The sequence below is a fragment of the Megascapheus bottae genome, chromosome X (genome assembly GCF_031878675.1).
Source record: "Megascapheus bottae isolate mThoBot1 chromosome X, mThoBot2.hap1, whole genome shotgun sequence".
In the NCBI taxonomy this organism is placed as follows: domain Eukaryota; kingdom Metazoa; phylum Chordata; class Mammalia; order Rodentia; family Geomyidae; genus Megascapheus; species Megascapheus bottae.
The window spans coordinates 25764726-25790202 of NC_143547.1; the positions used below are offsets into that span (position 1 = coordinate 25764726).

Consider the following 25477-nt stretch of genomic DNA (forward strand, 5'->3'; position numbering starts at 1 on the left):
TACATATTAAGTACAGATATGTTTTTCAGAGTCTATATTTGAAAATACTCTTTGGCCTATAGTTGATTGAATCTGAGAATGCAGAACCCATGGATACAGAGGGTGACTCAAGTGCATTTTCTTAAATTTACTTTTCAAATTATAAGACTAATAGTTCCAATTATATTTAGAACCACAGGGCTTTTCTTCATCTCATTGGGGTTTTTTTGTTGTTGTTGGTGGTGGTAGTGGGGCTTGAACTCTGGACCTGGGCATTGCCCCTGAGCTCTTCAGCTGAAGGCTACCCACCCTACCCTTGAGCCACAAGGCCGCTTCCAATTTTCTGGTGATTAACTGGAGATAAGAGTCTCAAGGACTTTGCTGCCCAGTCTGGCTTTGAACTGTGATCCTCAGATCTCACCCTCCTGAGTAGCTGGGATTACAGGTGTGAGCCGTCATGCCCAGCTTTATTGTTTTTATATTTGCAGCTTTGTTTGTATATAGGTTCTGGGACTTGAAGTCAGGGCCCAAGTGCTGTCCCTGAGCTTTTTTGCTCAAGGCTAGGGTTCTGTCACTTTAGCCCCTACTCCACTTCTTTTGTATTTAATTGGAGATAAGAGTCTCATGGACTTCCTTGTTCAGGATTGGCTTTGAACCTCGATCCTTACATCTCAGCCTCCTTAGTAGCAAGAATTACAGGCATTAGCCTTTGGAGTCTGGCATATTTGCATTTCTTTTTACCCAACCAAAAATCTCACTTCTCAGTAATACCAGCTTGATTTATTCACTTGCTTCTTCCTACACATAAAATCTCAGGGCACTAAGCACTAGCGCTAGCACTAAGTAAATAATTGAAACAGTTTTTGCAGTTCTTTGTCTTTAGGATACAAATCATTTAAATTGGACTGCCAAATTACCAAGTTTTAACATTACTGGTAATAGTTCCTTTCCTCAACCAATTGGACATGTATCTAGGTAGTATTTGTATGAAACATGGTTCCTACCTTTTGGTAACTTACAATGTAGTGAGGAGAACAATTTATAAGAAGCATATCCTTTAGATAGATATAAATCATAGGATGTAATAATATGAGAATTTTAAGTGGAGGAGAATGCATAGATATATAGGAACTGGTGAAAGAAGTAAGAATTTGCAGGTAAACATTTGCTTCTCTTTATATAATTAGCATTATTATTATTTTTTGCAGTGCTTGCTATACAAACACTCTACCATTAAGCTATATCCCTAGTCCTGTTTGTACCACGAGGAGTTATGTGAGAAGAGGTCATAAAATTCTCTAAATATGATTTATCTCCAGAAAACAAGATACATATTTTAATAGTAATTTTGTGTAAACAAACTGAAATATAAGACTTTTAGTATCCCTTATAATGGTGAATCACTGTAGTCAGACTTTTTTTTCTTTTTTTTTTTTCCTGTCAGTCACGGGGCTCTAAACTCTGGACCTGGGCTGTCCCTGAGCTCTTCAGCTCAAGGCTACCACCCTACAGCTGGGCCTGGGCATTGTCCCTGAACTCTTCAGCTCAAGGCTTCCGCTGTACCCCTTGAGCCACAGCCCCACTTCCCATTTTCTAGTGATTAATTGGAGATAAGTGTCTCATGTTCTTTAGCGCCTGGGCTGGCTTTGAACTTTGATCCTCAGATCTCAGTCTCCTGAGTTGCCAGGATTACAGGCAGTTGGATTTTTTATTAGAAAAACCTTCAAAATCAATGGATTATGTGCAATGCTCTGCATTTATTTTATAGATAGATTTGGTCAAATCTTGGATATCTGGAATATACATGTTAATATTTCTAATTTTTGTATTCCCATTAGGGCTGGCTGCTGCTAAACTCTTATCTGAATATGATATTAATGTTTTGGTTTTGGAAGCCCGGGATAGAGTTGGAGGAAGAACATATACTGTGAGGGTAAGTGATTTTTTTGCCAGTTCTAGGGCTTGAACTCAGGGCTTGGGCACTGTCCTTGAGCTATTTTTGCTCAAGGCTAGCACTCTACCACTTCAGCCACAGCGCCACTTCCAGCTTTTTCTGTTTATGTGGTACTGAGGAATCCAACCCATGGCTTCACGTGTGCTAGGCAAACACTTCCACTAAGCCACATTCCCAATCTAGTAAATGATTTTAATACATATAACTTTGCTCAAAACTGCAAGTGGGGCTGTCCATTTGAGAACTTAAGAGTATGTTCAGTTTCTTTAAGAAAGTATGTTTGGTATATCCAAGGCTTTAAATAAAGTGTTACCTATAAAGGGTAAGCAATGCTGTTTGGCTGTATTTAAAACAGGCAAGAAGTATATCACTTGAGCTACACCCTTAGCTGTTTTTTTAAAAAATTATGAATATTTTTATTAAGGGTGGATCATATATTGTTCTAAAAGTTGTTTCTTAGTAAAATTATCCCGTAGAATAATCTAGTAACACATACAGTCTAAAGTAAGTCACTGAAAATTTGATTTTTAAGAGAGAATTTTTACATTTTATAGGAAAGGTTTACATTTTTCTCTAAATTTAAATTTTGGCACTTTTAAACATGCAATACACACTCCTCATTTTTAAACTAAGTTCCTCACTTGTAATATATTTTTAATTCTCTTTTTATTGTAATTAATAGAAGGGTTAGAGTTATATTTGCCAGATAGAAGATGCATTAATTCACAAACATTTATTCCCCTTCTCATGTTTTTGTCCTAATTTCCCTCCCCCTACCCCCTGCCCTCCTCTTGTTTTCCCCCCTTCCCTTTTCCATTTCAAATAAACAAATAAATGTATATACAATATACCAGATAACAAGGTAAGATACTGTAACAATATGATAATAACCAACCCTTAGCTGTTTTTAATTTAGTTATTTTCAAGTAGGTCTTGAGTTTTGCTCCAGGCTACCCTACATTGTGATACTCATATTTATGTCTACCTTGAACCTAAGTTTATAGGCACATACTACCATGCTGACCTTACTTGTTGAGAATAGGGGTCTCCATAAGTTTTCACTTGAGCTTAGGTCAAACTGTGATCCTACTAATCTCTGCCTCATAAGTAGCTGAGATTACAGACATGTACTACCACAATCAGCTGGTTCTAGTTTTGATGCTGGCAGTACCTAGCTGGTTGGACACCTCATTTGCCTCATGTATAGAATCAGAACTGTTGTTCAGGACTTTAAAAATTTACATTAGTTTTACAAGGGTAGGGGCTTTGTGACATTTCCATACTTGTATGCAATGTATTCTAATCAATCTTACCTTCACTATTGTTGTTTATTCTTAAATATACATCTCTCTTGTTTTTTTTCTGAAATATACATCTTCATTTTGGGGATACTTTTTAGGATGTCTCTTAGCCCTTGCTTATTTTTAATCCCTAAAACTTTTTCGTAATAAATTGGTATATCAGTTATGTTGCAAATTTTCATTTAGAACAAGTTATATAAAAGAAATGAGAATCCACCATACTTGTCCTAATCCATACTAACAGACTAAACTTCTTAGGTATATAAGAATGGAGGCTCAGAAATACATAAAAATGAGTGCTTAGCATTTATACTCAAATGACTAGGAGAAGGATTCTTGTTGTTGTCGTTTTGGTCATGGTTCCTGGCTGCTGTCCCTGAGCAAATTTTCTCTAGGCTCGTACTCTACCACTATGAGCCACAGTGCCACTTCTGATTTTCTGGTGATTAATTGCAGATAAGAGTCTCAAGGACTTTCCTGCCCAGTCTGGCTTTGAAATATGATGCTCAGGTCTCAGCCTCCTGAGTAGCTAGGATTATAGGCATGAGCCACCAGCACCCATCAAAAGAAGGCTTTAAGAAGGGACAAAAGTTATTTTTATACTGGATTTTTGAATCAAATATTGTGAGAATTGCTTCAAATAACTTTATCCACTTGCATAATTTTTGGAAGAGCTTCCATGAAACTACTCTGGATCTTACTATACCGGTAATTTCAGGGTTGTAGGTATGGCTCAGTTGGTAGAGTGCTAGCCAATAAGCAAAAACAGCAAGTATGGAGTTTGAATCCAGGTCTGGGACTTATAAAAGAAAGGAAAGAAAAGAAATAATCTAAATATCAAATTTGGTATTAATATTAGATATCTATTTAGTAAAATTTATTAGCAGATCCAAACCTACTAATTTTTTCTTATATGAGAACCATAATTCTTCAGAATATAATTAATAAAATTGAAATGTCCGTAGAGCAGGCACAAGACTATTCTAATGTGTTTCCTAATATAATTACATATATGCAGCATATTCAGAGACTTATGAGATGGAAATTAAGGACCCAAATACAGAGTATAGCAGAGAAGAATACAGTATTTCACTTTCATTGTCTTACTGTGGAATGCAAGGCACCACCACATTTAGAATGTTTCTGCTTCATAAAGAAATATTCTGTAAAATGCCTCAACCATTTCACTTTCACTTAGGATTATTTACTTTAAATAGAATATCAGTATTCTAAAGAAAACATTTTTGAAAATTCCAAAGAGTCCTATTGCCATTTTTGTTAAAGCCTAGAAGTTAATAGAGTACTGACTCTAATATTTTTTTTGTCAGTCGTGTGGCTTGAACTCTGTGCCTGGGTGCCATCCTCAAGGCTACCAGTCTACTTCCTGAACCATAGCACCACTTCTGGTTTTTTCGTGGCTAATTGGAGATAAGAGTCTCACAGACTTTATTGCCCAGGCTGGCTTTCAACTGAGATCCTCAGATCTCAGCCTCTTGAATAGCTAGGATTACAGGCTAGAGCCACAGCACCCAGAATCTGACTCTAGTTTTGTTCTTCATTGTAATGGGTGTTGGACATTAGAGAGATTTTGGAGGACAGCACAGATGGTTAAAAGAGAACGTGGGTAACCTAATGTGTTCTCCAATAGCATTTCATCTCTATTTCTCTTTCCTGATTCCCTTTGCTCTAGGCATATTTATTTACTCCTTTGCTATTGAATATAATAGGTTCCTTCTCTCTGCCTTAGTCTTTGTACTGGCCTTTCCCTCCTGGATTATGTACTCTTTTTCTGGAAATAACAGACTGGAAAATTTCACTAAAAATATGGACTAGACAAATTATATTGTATGTACACACACACACACACACACACACACACACACACACACACACACACTTTCAAAGCATTGGAGAGCCAGAGACCTAACGAACAGGATTGCCTGGGTATGTTCAGGGAAGGGGAAAGGAATGCAAAGTTAAAGCCCAACAGAAGTGTGTGTGGCTGGATAGAGATGGGGGTGTTTTGGTCAACTTCTTACTTTGGTTGTGCTGCATCTACTACTAATGGTGAACTGCAATATGACTAGGTCACATACCTATTTCAGCACAGCTTAGAATCATCTCATACTTAAAAAGACAAATTTTATGTAACTCCATCAATGACGGGTGTGGTAGCACACACAGTTTAATTCTACTTATAGGGGAAACAATGGCTGAGCACAGTTGTACAACCTCATTGAAAATAACCAATGCAAAGAGGCTAGAGATGTAGTTCAAATGGGAGAGTACTTGTTCAGCAAGTATGAGTCCCTGAGTTCAAACCCTAGTACCTCCAAATAAATAAACAATTAATAAATACACTTATATGTATATATATATATATACACATCATTACTACCAAATAAATACCTAATAATATAATTCATTGATCAAACCATTTGGAAATGTGTTACTAAAGAGCTATGAAATGTGGAAAACTGCATTCAAGAGACGGTAAAAATCAATTTTAGCTTATGAGAATTTGCATATTTGTAAAAAAAATTGATAGGTATAGGAATCTTGTTAACTTTTTAATATTCTTTTATTATTCACTAGAAGTGTTTAAAAATGTTATTGCAAGCTCATCAATATGAGTTGATTTAAATTTTTATCCATTGACAATGAGGGAATCAAGCCTAATAAATATCTCATGTCTCCTGTAGCAGAAGCATACATAATAACTTAGGTGTTTTTTAAAGAATATACTGCAGTGTTCTTTAATCGTTATGGCTCACCAATAGCTCTACAAATGGAGGTACTCTTGTGAAGTTTCCAGTTATTTAGTTGCACTTTATTAGGAAGAGATAAGATACTATTTTGTAAAAGAAATAAGACCATTTTTGTAAGATACACTTTTTAACTAAAGTCTTCTAACAACTTTTTCTCTTTTTGTAGAATGAGCATGTTAATTGGGTAGATGTTGGTGGAGCCTATGTAGGACCAACCCAGAACAGAATCTTACGCTTGTCTAAGGAATTAGGCCTAGAGACTTACAAAGTGAATATCCATGAGCGCCTAGTTCAATATGTCAAGGTAAGTTTGACTTTACACAAGTGATCAATGTGGAAGTATTTTATTTCAGAAACATTTTATTTGTTTTCAGTTATTGATTTTTTTCTCAAAGCAATCATAAAAATAGCCTCAACTTTAAAGTTGTATTTGACCCTTCTTTCCTTTTCCTTTTTCCTTCATCTTTTAAAAACTTCCTATGAAGTAAAATCAGTATGGAGGTAAGATTGCCTTGGATAGACATACACACATACATCTCTCCAGTTCTAGGCAACCTCATCTAAAATCCAACTGTAAGGCCCCAAGGAAAACAATAGTTTGAAGGCACTTCTTTAGCCATTGTCCTAGTTCTTTTCTTTTGGATGGTAAGAGAAGCAACTGGGACAGGATGCATATTATATTCTTGCAGTAGAAACTAAGATGTTCTATTATTAAGTTCATTTTATGAATGAGTTTTGTTGAGTTAGGGTGAGTTAATGTTGAATTTTGCAATGCCAAGTCTTAGGAAGAGGGAGAGAATACTTGATTTCTCTTTTTGCTTTATCTGGGTTCCTCCAGATCATAATGTGGGCAGAGCAAAGAGTATGAAAAGAGAGGCACCAATGGAGAGTTGCTCTGAAGTTAAAAATTGGCATAGTTGAGCATTTACACTTTCTCTTTTTAATCCTTTCTAAATGCAACTAGAGAATATGGATGTATACCACACATTTGTTTTTAGAGTACTGTGGTAAAGATTTGTTTAAAATAATACAGACTTTTCTGATAGTAACAGCCCATAAAGCAAATTTTCCCAGTATTGATTCTACTGTACTCATAGCTATTATTCTAGGTTTCTATACCAACACCTGAAACCAAAAGCCTTTCAGTGTGTGTGTGTGTGTGTGTGTGTGTGTGTGTGTGTGTGTGTGTGTGTGTGGTGGATACTAAATAAATTTTGATGTTGCTAAGAAAAGAACTTGGTTTTAGCTAGTGGGTCAAGTAAAAGGCAGAGGTTGTACTTTGTTAGTTGTCTTTTCCTTTCCCCATTCCTCTTTTTTTTTGGGGGGGGGGAGTGAGACTGCGACTTGAACTTAGTACCTGATACTTTCATTCATGGTTAGCCCTCTACCAACTAAGCCATGCCTCTAACCTTTCTTAAAACAATTTATTTTCTTATCTTTTAAATTTAAAGTATATTAGTTATACCAATGGATTTTATTGTGTTACTTCCATACATACATATATAGTTTGTCTTAATTCTTGCCAGAAAAAACTGTGTTTTGACTTAATATTAATTTTTTTTTGGTTGGTCATGGGGCTTGCACTTGGCCTGGGCGCTGTCCTTGAGCTATCCAGGTCAAGGCTACTACCCTTCCCCTTGAGCCATAGCCCCACTTCCTGGTTTTTTTTTTAGTGATTAATTGGAGATAAGTGTCTCACAATCTTTAGTGCCCAGGCTGGCTTTAAACCTCGAGACCCTCAGATCTCAGCGTCCTGAGTAGCTCGAATTACAGGTGTGAGCTACTGCACCCAGCTTAATATTAAATTTTAAGGTTGTTTTAGTACCTCTTCTATACTAACTTATAGAAGCCACTTATTTTGTTTAAAAGAAAGTTATATTTCACTCTCACTACCTCTTGGAAGGAAACTCAAGAGAGCCAAAGTGTTAAGCTTTTGAAGGGATGTTGCTTGTCCTGTCTTCATCTTCTTTTAATTATCTAAATTCATCCTTTCTGACTCTATGCTACTAATTTTGAATTTTGCCCTCCATTTGCAGTGTGGTTACAGATGCTTTACTTCATTTGAATTTCCCAGTTATAAGTAGAGTTTTAAAAAATGTATAGGCTAAAATATTTACTTATTTTCAGTTTGATCCATCAAATATCTATTAAAAGATACATGGAACTAACTTACAAAAATAGTTTTTAGAAACATCAATTCTTCTACTACCTTTTTGAAAAGAATTCATTTTCTGCTTGGAGGCTACTAGAGATCTTAAGGATAGAAATTTACCCTTGAATCCTTACATTTATGTGGGGATTTGGCTTAGTGGTAGACTGCTTGCTTAGCAGGCATGAGGCCCTGAGTACGAGGAGCACACCTTCACATACACACACACACACACACACACACACACACACACACACACACACACACACAATATCACACTGCCTAATAACTGGTTACCTTAGCCACTTCCTTTTAAAGGTGCCTTTCCTTGCCTTATACTTTAAAGAATAAATCTCAGCCCAACATATCAGAGGTTCGGAGATATTTTCTTCTATTTATTTTCTCCAAAATATTAGTAAAGTAGGCATGACCCAAAATTTACCACCATAACCATTTTTAGACGTATAATTCAATGGCATTAAGTTCATTCATATTGTTATACAACACTGCTGTCCATCCACAGAACATCCTTTTTTGTTGTGATGAGGACTGCAGCAGCAGCATAGAACCCTTTTTATCCCTTTCATTCATCTTTTTTGCTGGTCCTGGGGCTTGAACTCAGGGCATAGATGCTATTCCTGAGCCTCTTTGTACACAAAGCTAGTTCTCTACCAATTGCGCTACCAGTGCCTCTTTCTGCTTTTTCTGAGTAGTTTATTGGCAATGAGAGTCTCATAGGCTTTTTTGCTCAGACTGATTTCAAACCATGCTCTTCATATCTCAGCTTCCTGTGTAGCTAGGATTCTGTGCATGAGTCACCAGTACCTGGATTCATTCTTTTTTTTCATTTGTAGTACTGGGGATTGAATCTAGGACCTCACAAGTACTGAATAAGCCTCCACTTCTTGAGCCATATCCCCAGCCCATATAGAAATTATTTCTAGGAACTGGAAGCATGGCTCAAGTGGTAGAACACCAGTCACAAGCAGAAAAGGAACTAACTACTCATTGAATAGTCCTATAGTCACCATCTTGCCTTGGAGTTGCTTTCCCTAATCTCACATTAAGTGGGTTAGGTGAAACAAAAAAATTCTCTAATACTTAATCTGTGGATATTGGCAAACACCTTTTAGTGAAGCCATGACATTTGGGTAAATGGCAAAAGAACTTTATGAATGGAATGAAGAATTCCATAAGCAGCTTCAAGTGAAATCACTGTAGTCTCCACAATAACATAACTACTGAAGTTTTTGACCTCTCAGGTTGGAATGTAATTATTCAGTGGAGAGTAATACTTCCTCTTTCCTTGCTTTCTGTTTCCTTCCTACTTTTCCTTTTGTAATCTCTATACTTGCCACAGAGCACATATCTACTACTACAACCGAAAGGTTGTTTATCTTAAATTTTCAGACTTTTGTAGTTTCCTTCTAATACTTGAAACCTCTAAATGAATGTCTATGAATCCCATACCTGGTCCTTTCTGATACTTCAAAATTCAGACCCAGCCATAAAGTCTGCCATTAAGTCATCTTGCACTTAACAGTATTGGTGCTTCATTGCAGCTTTTTTATGTCAGGGTCAAATTCAAAGAAAAAAACTTTTGAAAATTCGGTAGGCCTCAGAGTTTTAATAAGTAACAATAATTGCTACTTTAGAGATGAGAAAAAGAAACAACCAAAAAAACAAAGGCAGGCATGTAAGACTTATCAGGCCAGGCATGATAGCTTTTTCAGATAATTCAGGCCAATTGGGGTTAGAGATAGTGAAGGTCATTGTTCAAAGCCAAAATGAGCAAAAAAAAAGCCAGTGAGATTCTTCCCCCTCCCCCCTCAACTCAATCAAAGAGCTGAGGTGTAATGGCACAACTGTGTTGTCATCTCTGTGAGAGACATAAAGAGGTTCAGGCTATATCCCGGCAAAATTCCTAAGACCTAACCTTAAAAACAGTTAAAAGCCAAAAAGGGTGGCTTTAGTGGTAGAAAGCCCACCTGGGAAGATTAAAGTCCTCAGAAGGAAGGGAGTGGGAAATCACTAATCAGTATCCACACAGTATGTGAAACTGAAAGGAGAATGATTTTTTTATCAATCCAGTGATGTTTTTATAATACTCTATTTTTTCTTTTGCTTTGCTTTGGAATTTCATGCATACAATGGAATCCAAAAATTTGAGTGTTTATTACTATTCAGTATAATGAACAGTTTGGTTCTGAAAGCTGTAGAGGACACTTCTCATGTTAGCTTTGTCAAACAAAGGGAATGATGACTGAAAGCATCAATTTACTTTCATTTCTATAAGTTTCCTTCAATTTGTCATGTTCAAATGATACACAGTGAACTGCAAGCATAGATTTAATTTTGTGTGTGTCAAAATACCTAGTGGTCTAGTTTCCATAGCCATATCCAGCAGACAAGTATCTCTGAAAAAAATCAGGCTTCAGTAGCAGTAGAAGGAAATCCCTCTGGTTTATACCTGTTGACTAGCAGCAGTTGAAAAAATAGATCCTGGAATACTCACATGGGTATAGGTGCTAATCTATGTGATTATTTGGGAAGCTACCAGTGGACTATTCCTACACAGCCACGTCTTTTTCCAATCTTGAATCATGCCCCCAGGCCACTTCCTTTTTTATTGCTTCATGTATTTTTCAAACAGTGTCTTGTATTTATGTTTGGGAAAGCCACCAGTGTAACTGGTATAACAGATGCCTCTATCTTATCCAACTACTTGTTGAGGTAAGGTCTCACTAATTCATCCCCTCCCCCAGAGTGGCCTTGAATGGTGATCCTCACAATTGTTGCATCCAGATTATCTAGGATTGTAGGAATGAGCCATTGAGCCTGACAACAAAATGAAGGCTGTTGTTGTTATTATTATTATTAATTATTATTTGGTTACTCATGGGGCTTGAACTCTGGGCCTGGGCACTGTCCCTGAGCTCTTTAGCTCAAGGCTACCGCTCTACCACTTGAGCCATAGTGCCACTTCCAGTTTTCTGGTTGTTAATTAGAGATAAGTGACTCACTGGCTTCCATGCCTGGGCTGGCTTTGAACTGTTATCCTCAGATCTCACACTTCTAGGTAGCTAGGATTACAGGCATAAGCTACTGGCACCTGGCTGAAGGATATTTTTAACCAGTCCTGGAGCTTGCACGTAGGGCCTGTGTTCTGTCCTTGGGCTTTCTCAAGGCTAGAGCTCTATCAGGTGAGCCACAGCACCACTTCCAGCTTTTTCTATGTATGTGGTACCGAGGAATCAAACCCAGGTCTTGGTGCATGCTAGGCAAGCACTCTACCACTAGGCTAAACTCCCGGCCCCATGAAGGTGATTTGTTAACAAAGAAAAGATATTCTTTTTTAAAAGAAAATTTATTGTTGGGATCATGTATAGAGGGGTTACAGTTACATTTGTCAGGTAGTTGGTGCATTACTTCTCATACATTGATATCCTTTCTCATGTTTTACTCTCTGTTTCCTTTACCCCATCCCCTTGTTTCTTCCTTCCCTATTTCAAGTAAACAAATAAACATATATATATATATATATATATATATATATCAGGTAACAAATCAGATACAGTATCAGCATGAGATTAACCATAAGGGCAAAAAAAGAAGAGAAATTATAGAGTACATTAAGAACAATCACACAAGTTAAAGCTCTTGTTTCCATATCCTAGAGTTCATTTCATTTAGTCTCATCCTATATGACCTAACGTATCTAGGTGTTGAGCTATTTTAATCCTCTACTAGGAGAATCCCAGATGTGTACTAATTATTACAAATGAGGGAAACCATTGAGCTTATGTTCCTTTGGGTCTGGCTTAATTTACTTAGTAAGATTTTTTCCAAGTCTTTCCATTTCTTTAGGAATGGGGCAATGTTATTCTTTCTGATGGCAGCATAGAATTCCATTGTGTATAAGTACCATGTCTTCTTGATCCATTCATCCACTGAGGAGAGATCTGGCCTAGTTCCTTATCTTTGCTATGTTAAATAATGCTGCAATGAACATTGTTGTGCTAGTGGCTTTAGTATGTCCTTGTTTCTGGACAATTGGTTAAATGCCAAGGAGTGGAATTGCTGGGTTATAGGGGAATTCTATGTTTAGTCTTTTGGAGAATTGCCATACTGCTTTCCAGAGTGGTTGAGGGAATTTACACTCCTTCCAACAGTGTAGTAGCGATCCCTCCTGGCCACATCCCCTCCAGCATCTGTTATTAGATTTCTTGATCATGGCCATTTTAACTAGATTGAGGTGTAATCTCAAAGGTGTTTTGATTTGAATTTCTTGTGTGGTCAGAGATGTCAAGCATTTCTTCATGTGTCTATAGTCCATTCTTATTTCCTCTTTAGAGAAATCTATCTTTAAATCTTTAGCACACCTTTTAGTGGGATGGTTGTTTCTTTGGGGATTTGTTTTAGAGAGTTTCAATTTTTTGAGCTGTAGGTGTACTTTAGATATGAGACCCTTGTCTGTTTCATGGTTAGTGAAGATTTTTTCTCACTTTGTGGGCTTTCTATTTAACTTGCTAGCTATGTCCTTTGCCATATAGAAGCTGTGTAGTTTAATGCAGTCCCGTTTGTCCAAACTTTCTTTAATTTGTAGTGTTTATGGACCTTTATTAAGAATGTATCTCCTATTCCTTCCTGTAAAGTTTTGAGGGTATCTGCTTTTACCTCAAGGTCTTTGATCCGTTTGGAATTAATTCTGGTGTAAGGATCCAAATTTCGTTTTCTGCAGGTGCTTTACCAATTCTGTCAGCATCATTTGTTGAAGAGACTATCTTTCTTCCATGTTATTTTTTTGCTCCCTTATCGAAGATTAGATGGCTGTAGGTCTGCAGGTTGATTTCTGGGTCTTCAGTACTATTCCATTGGTCTTCAGGCCTGTTCTTGTGCCAGTACCAAGCTGTTTTGATTACCATAGCTCTGTAATAGAGTCTGAAGTTTGTATTGATATTTCTCCAATGCTGTTCTTTCTGCTAAGGAGTATTTTTGCTATATGGGGTATTTTATTATTTCATATGAATTTTTGGATTGCTTCCTTTATTTCATTAAAAATGACATTGTGATATTGATGGGTACGGCATTGAATTTGTAGATAGCCCTTGGCAAGATTGCCATTTTCACGATGTTAATTCTTCCAATCTAGGAGCATGGGAGGTTTTTCCACTCCTCAGTTCTGCTTTAATTTACTTTTTTAGATTTTTAATGTTTTCATCGTAAAGGCCCCTTACATCCTTAGTTAAGTTAATTCCTAAGTATTCAATTATCTTTGAGGCTATTGCAAAAGGATTTGCTTTCCTGATTTCTGCCTCACTCTTCTCTTTGTTGGCATACAGGAAAACAGTTGATTTTTGAGGGTTAATTTTATACCCTCTACTTTGCCAAAGTTTCGTCAGCTCAAGCAACTTGGGAGTGGAGTCTATAGGGTTCCAAAGAAAAGATATTCTTGTGTTCAAAGACTAGAAAAATTGTAGTATAGTCTGATAGACCCATGGCTTACTCTTTTTCCCACTCTATATAATCATTCTATACATCATCATGATGCTGGAGCTGTCTTTCAAATGATTTCCTTCAGGAGAGGAGCAGGACTTGCATGCACACAGGGATATACAGTATGGATGCACACAGTCAATAGCCTAGCTTGAAAGGTCTGCTCTGCCCTTGGTCTTTTCAACCTTTGGTTTCATAGTTCATCACTGCAATGTCAAGAAGGGTCCAAACTGATTGTGGTCCATGATGTACTTGGAGGTTTAGCTAGATGTGCAAGAGATTTTATTTTTCTTTTTAACTTAATGTTGTGGGATGATATACCTACTTTTCTAGAGGGATAAGTAAATGAAACTGTCTTCCCTGAGGAGCAGGTGGGAAATAAACAGTCTGGTTATTGCAGATCCTTTTTTATTCCATACTTCCCTAGGCTTCAAAAAGTTCCAGCCAGAATGTGAAGAAAGAATTCCTTGGGAAAAAGTCCTAAGTGTTTCCTAAACAACATTAATCTTAAAAAAATGCTTCGCAGCCAAGCATGATCACTTCTTATGCCCTATTCCTAGCTACTCGGGGCTGACATCTGAGGATCATAAAGCCAGCCTTGGGCACTAAAGTCCATGAGACTCTTATCTCTCCAATTAACCACTAGAAAACAGGAGGTGGTTCTGAAGTTCAAAGGGGTAAGGTGATAGCCTTGAGCTGAAGAACTCGGGGACAATGTCCAGGCCTTGAAGAGCTCAGGGACAGTGCCCTTGCTTGGTGTCCCCAAGACTGACATAAAAAAAAGTGGTTTGCAGCAGAGAAAGTCTAGTACTGAGATAAATTTTGGAAGTACTCTATGTTCCAGCTCTGTCTTTGAGAGTCAGTATGCACATTAGCAAATTAGAAGTCCTGTGAGGTCTGGCAATAATAAAATACTATTTAACTGTAAACCATGATTTTCCCAGATTTATCACCGTGGAACAATTTTCATACAATGTCTGTAAAGATTAGAGTGAGAAATGCTTATGTTGGAAATGGTTTTAGAGATGTGCATTTTGTAAAATGCTGAGTTTTCTATTGTTTTCTGTTCTTATCAATCTTATATATGGTACATTCTAATTGATTTGATCATAATGTTGATTTCTGATCATTTTGGAGGTTTGTATATGGAACTGGTATTAAAAATCAGTGCTAACTTGGTCTTCATGACAATAAAAGGAGGAAGAGTGGAAGAGTGGGAGACAGGGAAGGAAGCAGGGATGGAGGGAGAGAGGGAGGAAGAGAGGAAAGGAGGGACGGAAAGAATATATATTCGTGAAGCATTTTGTGGAATGTGCTACAGAATTGCCATAGTAAGGGAAACTTAGGTATCTTGTTCATATTCCTTATTGGATGATGTCACCCTTGAGAATGACAAATTCTTAGTATTCCCATGCTCTCCTGCCCTTGGGCTGAACCAATTCCTAGGGGAAAAGAAATCCCTTAGGCACAATAGACTAACCACTTCAGTTGCTTAAAGTGAACAGCTATCAGAGGCCTAGAAGTACTCCACTACACCTCCTTATTTTTTTAATATTCAGCACTTAGATTTTATTTTATTGCATTTATCTCACATTTTTAATTATCTTTAAGTAGCTGTAGAAAGTCCAACTTCTTTAAATCTGATTTAGGTTTTGACTTTTGATGGAATAAAAGTATACACAACAACAACAAAAAGATAAGTTTAAGTTGATTAAAGCATTTTTCTTGCCTGTCCTGGAGTGTGGACTCTATTATCGAACTTTTTGCTCAAGGCTAGTGCTCTACCACTTAAACCATAGCCTCATTTCTGGCCTTTTTCATAGTTAATTGGGGATAAGACCTTGTGGACTTTCCTGTTTCTCCTAGCTTCTAACCACTATACTCAGATCCTAGTTTCCTGAGTAGCTAGGATTTACATGCATGAGCTCCCAGCACCTAGCAATCAAAACATATTTTTTTGCCAGTCTTATGGCTTGAGCTCTTGGTCTGGGCATTGTCCCTGAGCTCTTCATCTCAAGGCTATCACCCTGCCCCTTGCCACAGCGCCACTTCCATTTTTCTAGTGGTTAACTGGAGATAAGAGTCTCACAGACTTTTTAGTGTCCAGGGTGGCTTTGAACAGCGATCCTCAGATCTCAACTTCCTGCGTAGGTAGGATTACAGGTGTGAACCACCATGCCCAGCTTTCAAAACATTTTTTAAAAATTCTGTTATTTGGATAATCTCAGGAAACTGAAAAAATAGTCCAGATAGTGGGACAAAATATTTGTAAATTATCTTATATCCAGAATGGGACAACATATTTGTAAATTGTCTCATATCCAGAATATATAAGTATCTCTTAAAACTCAAGTAAAAATAAAGTAAAATAGGGAAAAACTGAGTGCCACTGGCTTACACCTATAACTTTAGCTACTTAGAAAAGTGAAATGTATGGTTTGAAGCCAGCCTGAGCAAGAATGTCCATCATAAGGTTCTTATCTCCAATTAGCCACCGACAAAGCCAGAAGTGGGGGTATGGTTGAAGTAGTAAAATACTGTCCTTGAATGAAAAAAAACCCCAGGGACAACACCCAGGCCCCGAGTTCAAGTCCTGGGGTTGGTACAAAAAATTAAGCAACAGACTCAAATAGATTTCCAAAGAAGATATACAGATTACCCATAAAGGATAAAAATATGGTCAACATCATTAGTCTTTAGGTAAATGAAAGTAAATACCACAATGAGGAGCTAGGCTTAGTGGCTCAGTACTGCAGTTTCAGCTACTCATAAGGCAGAGACAAGGTCAATTGAGTCCACAGTTTGAGGTCAGCCTGGACAGAATGACTAGACTCTCAACAAAACAAAACAAAACCATGATAGTGCATGTTTGTAAGAAAGCAGAGGGAGGAGAACCTCAAGTTAGGGGCTAGGATAAGCAACATAACATGACTTTCCTTGTACCACACACACAAAAAAAACAAAGCAAAAGAAAAGAGAATGAGAAAGAAAATCAATATGTTATGCTACTTTACACCCTCCAAGATGGATATAATAAAAGATAACAAGTAATTAATAATAATTGTTTTGGTAAGGCAGACAGACCTTAGAACTTTATATATTGCTGGTGAAAATGTAAAATATTGGTTCATCCATTTTTGGAAAAAAATGGTAATTTTTCAAAATGGGGTAGAAAAGAATGGAGAGTGGTGTTTAATGAATATGGGATTTTCTCTTGGGCTGATAAAAATTTTCTAAAAGTACATGGTTGCACACTCTTCAAATATACCAAAACCCATTGAAGTGTAGGTTTTTAAATTTTTAATTTCTGTTATTATAATGTACAGGATAGGTACATTTCGATAAGTCAGATATGAAGTGTAGCTTTAAATAGATATGGGAATGATATGTCAGTGGGGCTATTAGCTATGTGATTTCAAGAAAGTAACATTTTTATCTTTTTTCTAACTACCTTTTCTTCCCAAATTAATGACATTTGTGAAAGTTGGAAAATATATACTTTAGGTTGGTCCTGAGGCTTGAACTCAGGGCCTAGGTCCTGCTCCTGATCTCCTTTTGTTCAAGGCTAGTGCTTGAGCCACTTCTGGGTTTTTCTGAGTGGTTTGTTGTAGATAAGAGTCTCACAGACTTTCTTGCCTGAGGTGGCTTCAACTGCAATCCTCAGATTTCAGACTTCTGAATAGCTGGGATTATAGACATAAGCCAAGAGCACCTGGCTCCAAAAAATGTTTTTTTGACCAATGACTCTGCCAGTGGTGTTTAATTACCTAAGAGCCTCATAAATGTTTTATACACACACACACACACACACACACACACACACACACACACACACACACACACACAGAAGAATTCCATGGGAAAGGCAATGTAATCATTCATTTTAAATTTTTCATTCTTGATGCTAGAGCATCATTTATACCTGAATGTAGTGGCTCCTTTTTGGGAATGCAATTGCATGACTCAAGCACTCACTGTATTAGCCAGAAGCTGTGCAGCCTTAAGACAGGCTGAGAATATGATGAAATGTCAGTTCGTAAGCAAACACGCAGGAACCAAGCCCTTGAAATTATGTAAGAAGTTGGAGATAACAATTTTGTACTTATAAACAAGGAACAGAGACACACAAATGCAAACCATAACACGGTGCAAATATAATAACAAAACCAGATGTGTATGAGTTCCCTAGGGAAACAGGAAATGGGTGGGTAGAGGAAAAGGAAGACTTGGATGGAACTCTGGGAGATTTAGTGGGTTGGAGAGGGAAAAGGCTCAAGGAACCAAGTGGAGATTTGAAAGGAGTACAATCTAATGGGATGGATCAGATCCAGCCAGTTGCTTGTAGGATGGATATATGCTTTCAGCTCTAGCTATAAGGAGTTCATTGATGACCTTAGAGGAATAGGGTCCCTGTGGATTTTCAGGAAGAAACAAGTCAGAAAATAAAAAGACTTGAAGAAAACAGTAGTATCATTTGACTGTGAGGTGGGAAGATGCAGGCCTGTGAAGATTACTCTGTGGTAGTGCACAAGCTTAACATGCAAAAAACTCTGGTTTTGATCTCCAGCACCACAAAGAAAAAAAAGAATAAAAATGGAATACGAAAAGAATGACAATTGAAAAAGATGGAATTTTTTAGTGGTCCCACAGAAATTATTCAAGAGAAATTATTTATGCTTGTATTTTTGGCAGTAATGAGGTTTGAACTCAGGATCCCATATTTCCTAAGTAAGCATACCATCAGTTGAGCCCAGAGCTGGTCTCTCACAGGCACACACCACTATGCCTGGATTCACTGAGACGAAGTCTCATTAACTTTTTTTGTTGTTGTTCATGCTGGCCTCTAACTCAATTCTGTCAGTTTTGGCCTCTTAAATATAAGGGATTACCAGCATGAACCACTGTACCTGGTTGAAGTTACTTATGCTTGAAGAGGGCTTAGTTCTTACCATCAGAAAGGGGGAGAAAATAATTTGTTGAACTTTAAAGCAATACAGTACTGCCATCCTATTTATTGAATGGATCTTGTTTTATATGATTTCATTATTCAGATGATTGCTAGAAATATAGAAAAGAAATCCTCAAAAGATTTCTCTCACTGGAGATGTAGCTTAGTGATAGAGCACTTACCTTGCACGTATAAGGCCCTGTGTTCAATTGCATCTCCAAGAAAAAAAATTTCTCACAAAATAGTAGAGGTACATAGGTCCTAAAGAATTTATGTAGGTTAGAAAGGTATATTCCTAAACCAGGAATCCAGAAGCTATTTTGAAGAGGATTTAAAATATTTTACAATTTCTTCAGTGACTTAAGATACTGTAGTAGTAGTCATTTCCTTTGGTTTAACTAAAATATTAAAAGTATACAGAGATGAAACTCTTCTATGTGCTAATCAGTAAATGCTTGCTTCCTTACTATAAACTTGGCTTATCTTATAGGACCAACAATTAAGATTGAAATATACATCATAAACTCTTATCTCCTTTAAGTAACCTCCTGCTATTATGGACACTGTAGATTAGAGATGTGGTTTCTCCAAGGCACTTAAGTATTTAGGGCACAATTCCAGGGACATTGTGTTTTATTCAACATCAATGGTTTCTACTTCGTTGATCCTTTAGAAGTGAAAGGCCATTTCGAAAAGTAGTAAATTTCATAGCATAGGCACAAAATGAACTTGTTACTTTGGAATTTTTATTTGCTTTTATTTTTAAAGAGCAGTAATCATTTGAATGTATTATTCCATAGTTCCTGCGTCAGTTGCTCTTAGGCATTACTTGCTGAAAAAAGGTTTAGGACAGAGAAAGTGTTAATATTTGGTGAGGAATTACACAGTTCAATTTAGTAAACTTAAGATTCCTGATCTCAGGCGGTTCTCTTTCAACCAAGAGATCTCCCCACGGTCTCCTACCATGTTACTTTATGGAATCACACATGCAAAAGTAGTCTGAAGAAGTGGCCCATACAGAAAATAAGCCGTTATTATATTATATACTTGTTAGAAAGGAAGAGATGTCCTATAGTTGATATTTCCCCCCATATATGTGCATTTCTCTAATTTTCTGTGAGATAAGGACAGAGAAGGCAGAAATGGATAAAGCCTAATTAATGAAATCCTCTATTTATTTGGTGCCTTTGCCAGCAAGATGAAAGTTTATGCTATGAATTGCCTTTATAATCGTTGTTTTTTGCCAGTCCTGAGGCTTGAACTCAGGGCCTAAGAACTGTCCTTGGACTTTTTCCTCAAGGCTAGGGCTCTGCCACTTGAGCCATAGCACTACTTCCAGCTTTTCTATGTATGTGCTACCGAGGAATTGAACCCTGTTCTTTGTGCATGCTAGGCAAGCACTCTACCACCAGGCCAAACTCCTGGCCCCATGATCTTTTTTTAAAACAGAATATTTCATGGTTTCTATACTTAAGGAAATTTCCAGGCCAGATTCTCTCTTCTTGAATCCTTCAGTTCTCCTGGCTCCCTTGTGTATTTATGAAGATTGAATTACCAGACCTCTAGGACATTGTATAAGCACACTCAAGTTAGTATAATTCTATAAAGAATTTCATTAGGAATATAGAAGATATTTTGTCAAGTTATAATCATAATACTTTATGTCTCTAGATGATTGAAAATACTTAAAGTTTTTTATACAGTATTCTTTTTCAAATTAGATCAGTTTTATTTGAAGCTATTTCCTAAGCATAATTAGACTTTTGAACAGGAAAATACAGATTTCCCCCCCCTAGCTTTCACTTTGGGACGAACTATAACAAGAACCAGCTGTTCTAAAGGCTGTCCAAGCTATTACTTAACTCCAGCCTCTCTCTCTGTAGCTATTTTTGTGCTCAGAGTAAAATGTCTCTGCCCTTTTCTTTCAGAACACATGTTGTTAGCATTTTCCAAAGATGGCCATGTTTCCTCAGCAATCTTTCTATAACCTGGGACTATTACTCTGTATTCTTAATCTTTAGAAACATAAAAGGTACATTGGAAGATTTATAAATTTCACATTTCAGAGCACTCTTTTAGTTGGGGAGTTTAAAGTTTCTGAAACAAACTTATATCTACATTCTATCACCCATGTAGGAGGCAAGAAATATATCTTATGAGCAAAGACTTTGGGAACAGGGAATTTCTGCTATATTATTTATTATCTAGTATCATCGTGCTTTAGTTTTCTCATTAATAAAATTGAAATATTAATAGTGCTTCCCTTCATAGAGTTAGGGGGAATATTATATGACATAATGAATGTGAAGACCTTCGGCCCATGGCAGGCATGTAGTAAGAGCTCAATAAATGTTAGTGATGATGGCAGCAATGTTGATAAAGGATTTGGATTCTTAAAACATTGTACTGTGGCTTTTCACCATAGGGTTTTTCAGATAAGAAATCAGACCATGTATCTACCAGGGCTATTTGAATTTTCTATGTGGAAAGGCAGTAACTTCTTTGTTTACTTAATGCCATATGTATTTTTTATTCTGCTTCAGGGTGTGGGCATGCTGTTATGTCTTGTGAGCCTACTTTGATGGTTCTAAGTGTTTTTTTAATCTTTCTGAAAAATGTTTAATACAACTTCTAATACTGTATAGTATATGTAGGAAACATTCTACAAATTAAAATTTTCAATTGAAATTTTCTCATGCAAAATGGTACTAGTAGAAAAATTTATGGATGTTAAGATTTATTCATTTTTATTTTGTTTTAGCAGCTGCTAATCATGATGTCTTGGGAAAAAGAGAACCCATATTCTATTTTCTTCAGTCCTTGGGCACAAACTTCTAGGGTTAAAGTTCTCTGAGTCTAGGTTAGATCACATGCCCAAACCTGGGCTGTAGTACTGAGGTAGGCTGGAGGGAAAAGAATCTATTATCACTTCTGTAATGGCCACAGGTACAAGGGACCATCTTCCCTACAGAGATATACACAGAGGAACAGAGAAAATTTCCCAAAAGGAAACCAAAGTACTGTTCACAAAGAAGAATGGATAGTATACAGGCCAACTCATGTACGCCAATTGTTCCATACTGTTAATATTTTAATTCTTGGCATTAGATATAGTCTGTAATCTTGTCTGTCTTTATTTAGCTTGTATAATGTGAAATGTGAAATGTTGTCTTTTGCTTCCTTTCCTATAAGTAGTCTAAAGACAGTCCTCCATGTCCTTAATTGGTTCTCATCTGAATTGGATCATTTTTCTAAAGTGATAAGAACTCAGGAATTAAGAATTTTGTGGCCTCAGATTTTAGATAGTAAAAGGGGTTACCTTATTTGTTCAAATGGCTAGAAATGAATCAAAAGCCATGATTTCCTGTAAATTAAAAGCAAATTTATACAGTACTGGGGGAATTTTTACTAATCCTGTTAAAATTAGGCCTGTTTAGTTAGAATGTGTTTGCTTTCCATCATAGTGAATGTTTCTAACACAGTGAGTATCCTATTCCTTTGAAAATGGCTTAGGTTGATTGCTTGTTGTGGTTTAGAATGTCATGCTAACTTAAAAGATGGTCCCTTGTATTTTTCTTTGCTTTTATGTTCCAGGGGAAATCGTATCCATTTCGGGGAGCATTTCCCCCTGTGTGGAATCCTATCACATACCTGGATTACAACAATCTGTGGCGGACAATGGATAAAATGGGAAAGGAGGTAAAATATGTGTTCAGTTTATGCAGTCCATTACTGATACAGCAGTAGCAACAGTTTATCATCCTCCCAAGATTCAAGAACATTGCTCCAGACCCTTTTTTATGTATATCATTTCCAGTGCACCAAGCAACTGCAAAGCTGCTATGATTTCCACTCAACAGATGGAGGAGATGAGTACGAAGAGGTTAATATAATTGACCCATGACTACACAGCAAGGGATCAGCGTTCTAATCCATTCTTGCTGATGCTAATGCTTGTGTCTTCAATTCTTTGTCGTTGAGCATTTATATGACATATTTTGCCAAGTATCTCTACTTAGTAGTTATCCATCCATAATGTTACTAGTGAAGGATTTTTTTTCTGCCCCAAAGTTTATTTACTCTCAGGCTCTGTAATATCACACTTTCACATTTGAATTGGAGACCTAAAAAAGGCCTTGGCTTTTAATCATCATCATCATCATGCTAATTGCAATTACAGATTAAATTTATAATGCTTTTAAAAGTACTTATGGCAATTATTATTATTGTTGTGGAAAAGGCATTAAAGCATGAAATCCAAAGAACACTCCCACTTCCACATATAATTCTAAGTCAACATACATTACACTAGAGACTGAAAACCAGTTTTCAGAGGTTCACATTTACTGTGTTCAGAGAGGTCTGGCATAGATACAATTACTTTCACTCCTGAGAGTGGAACTTTCTTTCCTTGCAGATCCCAGCTGATGCACCTTGGGAGGCCCCTCATGCTGAAGAATGGGACAAGATGACTATGAAAGATCTCATTGATAAAATCTGCTGGACAAAGTATACTTTCCTATTTAAAAATCAGTTTTTTAACACTCCTCTAGATCTTTTCTTGTATTGAGCTTGAATTCTTTTATCAGTAACTTATGGCAAAAAGTAAAGAGGAAATATTTCTGACCATAGAAACTTTGAAGGTACTTTCAATACTTTATAACAGGTTTAAGCAGAAAATAAGTAAAAAAAACTTCAGGAAAATTGACACATGTATTAGAACATCTTTTGATGAAAGGGTTGTATGATCACTACATATATAAGCAAAATTGCTGTTTTATATTATATAGAGATTAGCTACAAAAGCAGTTTGCAAAAATGTAAAAAATAAACCTACCTAGATGTAGAATAATAGGAAACTAGAGGGAAGGGTGGTCTGTACAAATGAAAAAATATAACAAATGATGGTTCATTTAGGATCTATGTCACTTGCTTATTAACTTACAGTTTATTAATATATTCATGACTTCCTGACTTACTGACAGGATTATTATTATAACTAAGAGGTCCACTACACCACTAAGCTAGCTATATAATGTTTTTAAAGCAGGAATGAGTTTTTATTAATACATAACAAGGACAAAGCAAATCAAATGTATATTCTCCCTGTGGGAGGATAGATAGGCTCAAGGAGCTCTGCTGAAGGGAAGGAAGAGAAGCACAGATGTGATGAGTGCATTGAAAAATGGGGATAGAGAAGGTCTCCCTGACTGAGCTACTGGGACAGGATAATAGATTGTAATGATCCACATACTCAGGGACCCTACCTTATTTTCTTATACAGTCCCTATAGTTCTATTTTCCGTGTCTTCCCTCAGTCTCAAGCTGTTCTTCCTGGAAAATATATATTTCCAAGCCATCTAAACATCCTATTTTTCCCTTCACTTGTGGGTCCATCACATAAGAAATCCATCTACCACTGTCCTCTTCTGCTAACTCTATAGTGTATTCTCAGAAGACGCTATGTTTGACTAAACACCTTCCAATCTCTCCTGACCTGTGGATCATTTATGAAAAATATTGTTCTGAATTTATTAGTAGGTTCTGGGACAGGATAATATATTCCAGGAATGGGCCCACAGGGACAGGGGAGACAACAAGGATGTATGGAGTAGTGACATGGTATCTTCCAGGAATGACTGGAGGAACAGGTGGAAACAGGTTGGGTAGATGGGGATTGGTATCTTTCAGGAATGATCCACTGAGCAGAGTAGGGGAAAGGAAAAGGTAATATTGTGAAAGGGATGGGACTTTCTAGGAATGACCCACATGATGGAGGGGAAGAGAGAGATATAAGGATGATGTGATATCTGTTTAGAAAGACAGAGTGAGAAACAGATTTTGTAAACACCTATGATGGGAATGAAATTGACAGATTTTAGTAACTGAATAGTCAGTGTACTTGGATCATAGAGCTTAGAAGTATATGTGGTATCCAGTACATATACTGGATAATGGATAAAGCTACATTCAAAAGTTAACGTTTCTCCATGTTAGGCCATTGAAGAATTTCTTTTTTTGGTGGGTCATGAGGCTTGAACTCGGCCTCGGCACTGCCCCTGAGCTCTTCAGCTCAAGGCTACCATCCTACTCTTGAGCCAAGCCCCACTTCCAGTTTTCTAGAGGTTAATTGAAGTTAAGAGTCTCAGGTCCTCTTGTGTCTAGGCTGGCTTTGAACCTTGATCCTCAGATCTCAGCCTCCTGAGTAGCTAGGATTAAAGGCGTGAGCCACTACACTCATCTTGAAGAGTTTTTTTTTTGTTTTTTGTTTTTTGGTTTTTGGTTTTTTTTTTTTTTTTTTGCACAAGTCATCCATAGCTTCAAATGTTGCTGGGATCACAGGTACATGCTACCATGGTTTTTTGATTGAAATAGGGGTTATACTAATTTTTTGCCCATGCTGGTCTAGAAATAGAATTGTCTCCATCCTCCTACGTAGCTGAGATTAGAGACATGACAACCACATCTGGTTTATTAGATGGGGTTTCACTAACTTTTTCCCTGAGCTGACCTGAAACCTCTAAACTGATATCAGCTTCCTTAGTCAGTGGTATGACAAGAGTGAGATATTGTGCCTAGCCAAGCAGAAGGGTTTTCTTTTTCAAATTTGAACCCAAAAGTCATTAACTATAGTATGTAAGAAAAGAAGTAGTGTGACTGGTCTAGTATCCTGGACCAGGGGAGAAGCAAAGAAACTGAAGAAGTGAGGATCTTTAAAAATAGATTGGAAAAAATAACCCTAATGACCACTGACAAGCATATTGGCATGCAAGAAATATGATTAGCATTATTTGGAACTAATCCATAATCGGCAATTAGCATTTTGTTGCCATTTTCTGTCATGCCACCCCGAAAGCCCATTTAGACTACTCCTGGAAGATG

The 25477-nt window shown here is 37.0% G+C and overlaps 1 protein-coding gene across 1 annotated transcript in view; it reads left to right on the plus strand.

The window, feature by feature from the left end:
- Positions 1-25477, plus strand: part of LOC150040617 (amine oxidase [flavin-containing] A) — a 61952-nt gene that overhangs the window by 19352 nt on the left and 17123 nt on the right. Inside the window, exons 2-5 of the mRNA XM_090326899.1 lie at positions 1818-1912; positions 6169-6306; positions 22190-22294; positions 23013-23104. Of these exons, the coding sequence (XP_090183025.1) occupies positions 1818-1912; positions 6169-6306; positions 22190-22294; positions 23013-23104 (430 nt within the window). The remainder of the gene's footprint in view (positions 1-1817; positions 1913-6168; positions 6307-22189; positions 22295-23012; positions 23105-25477) is intronic.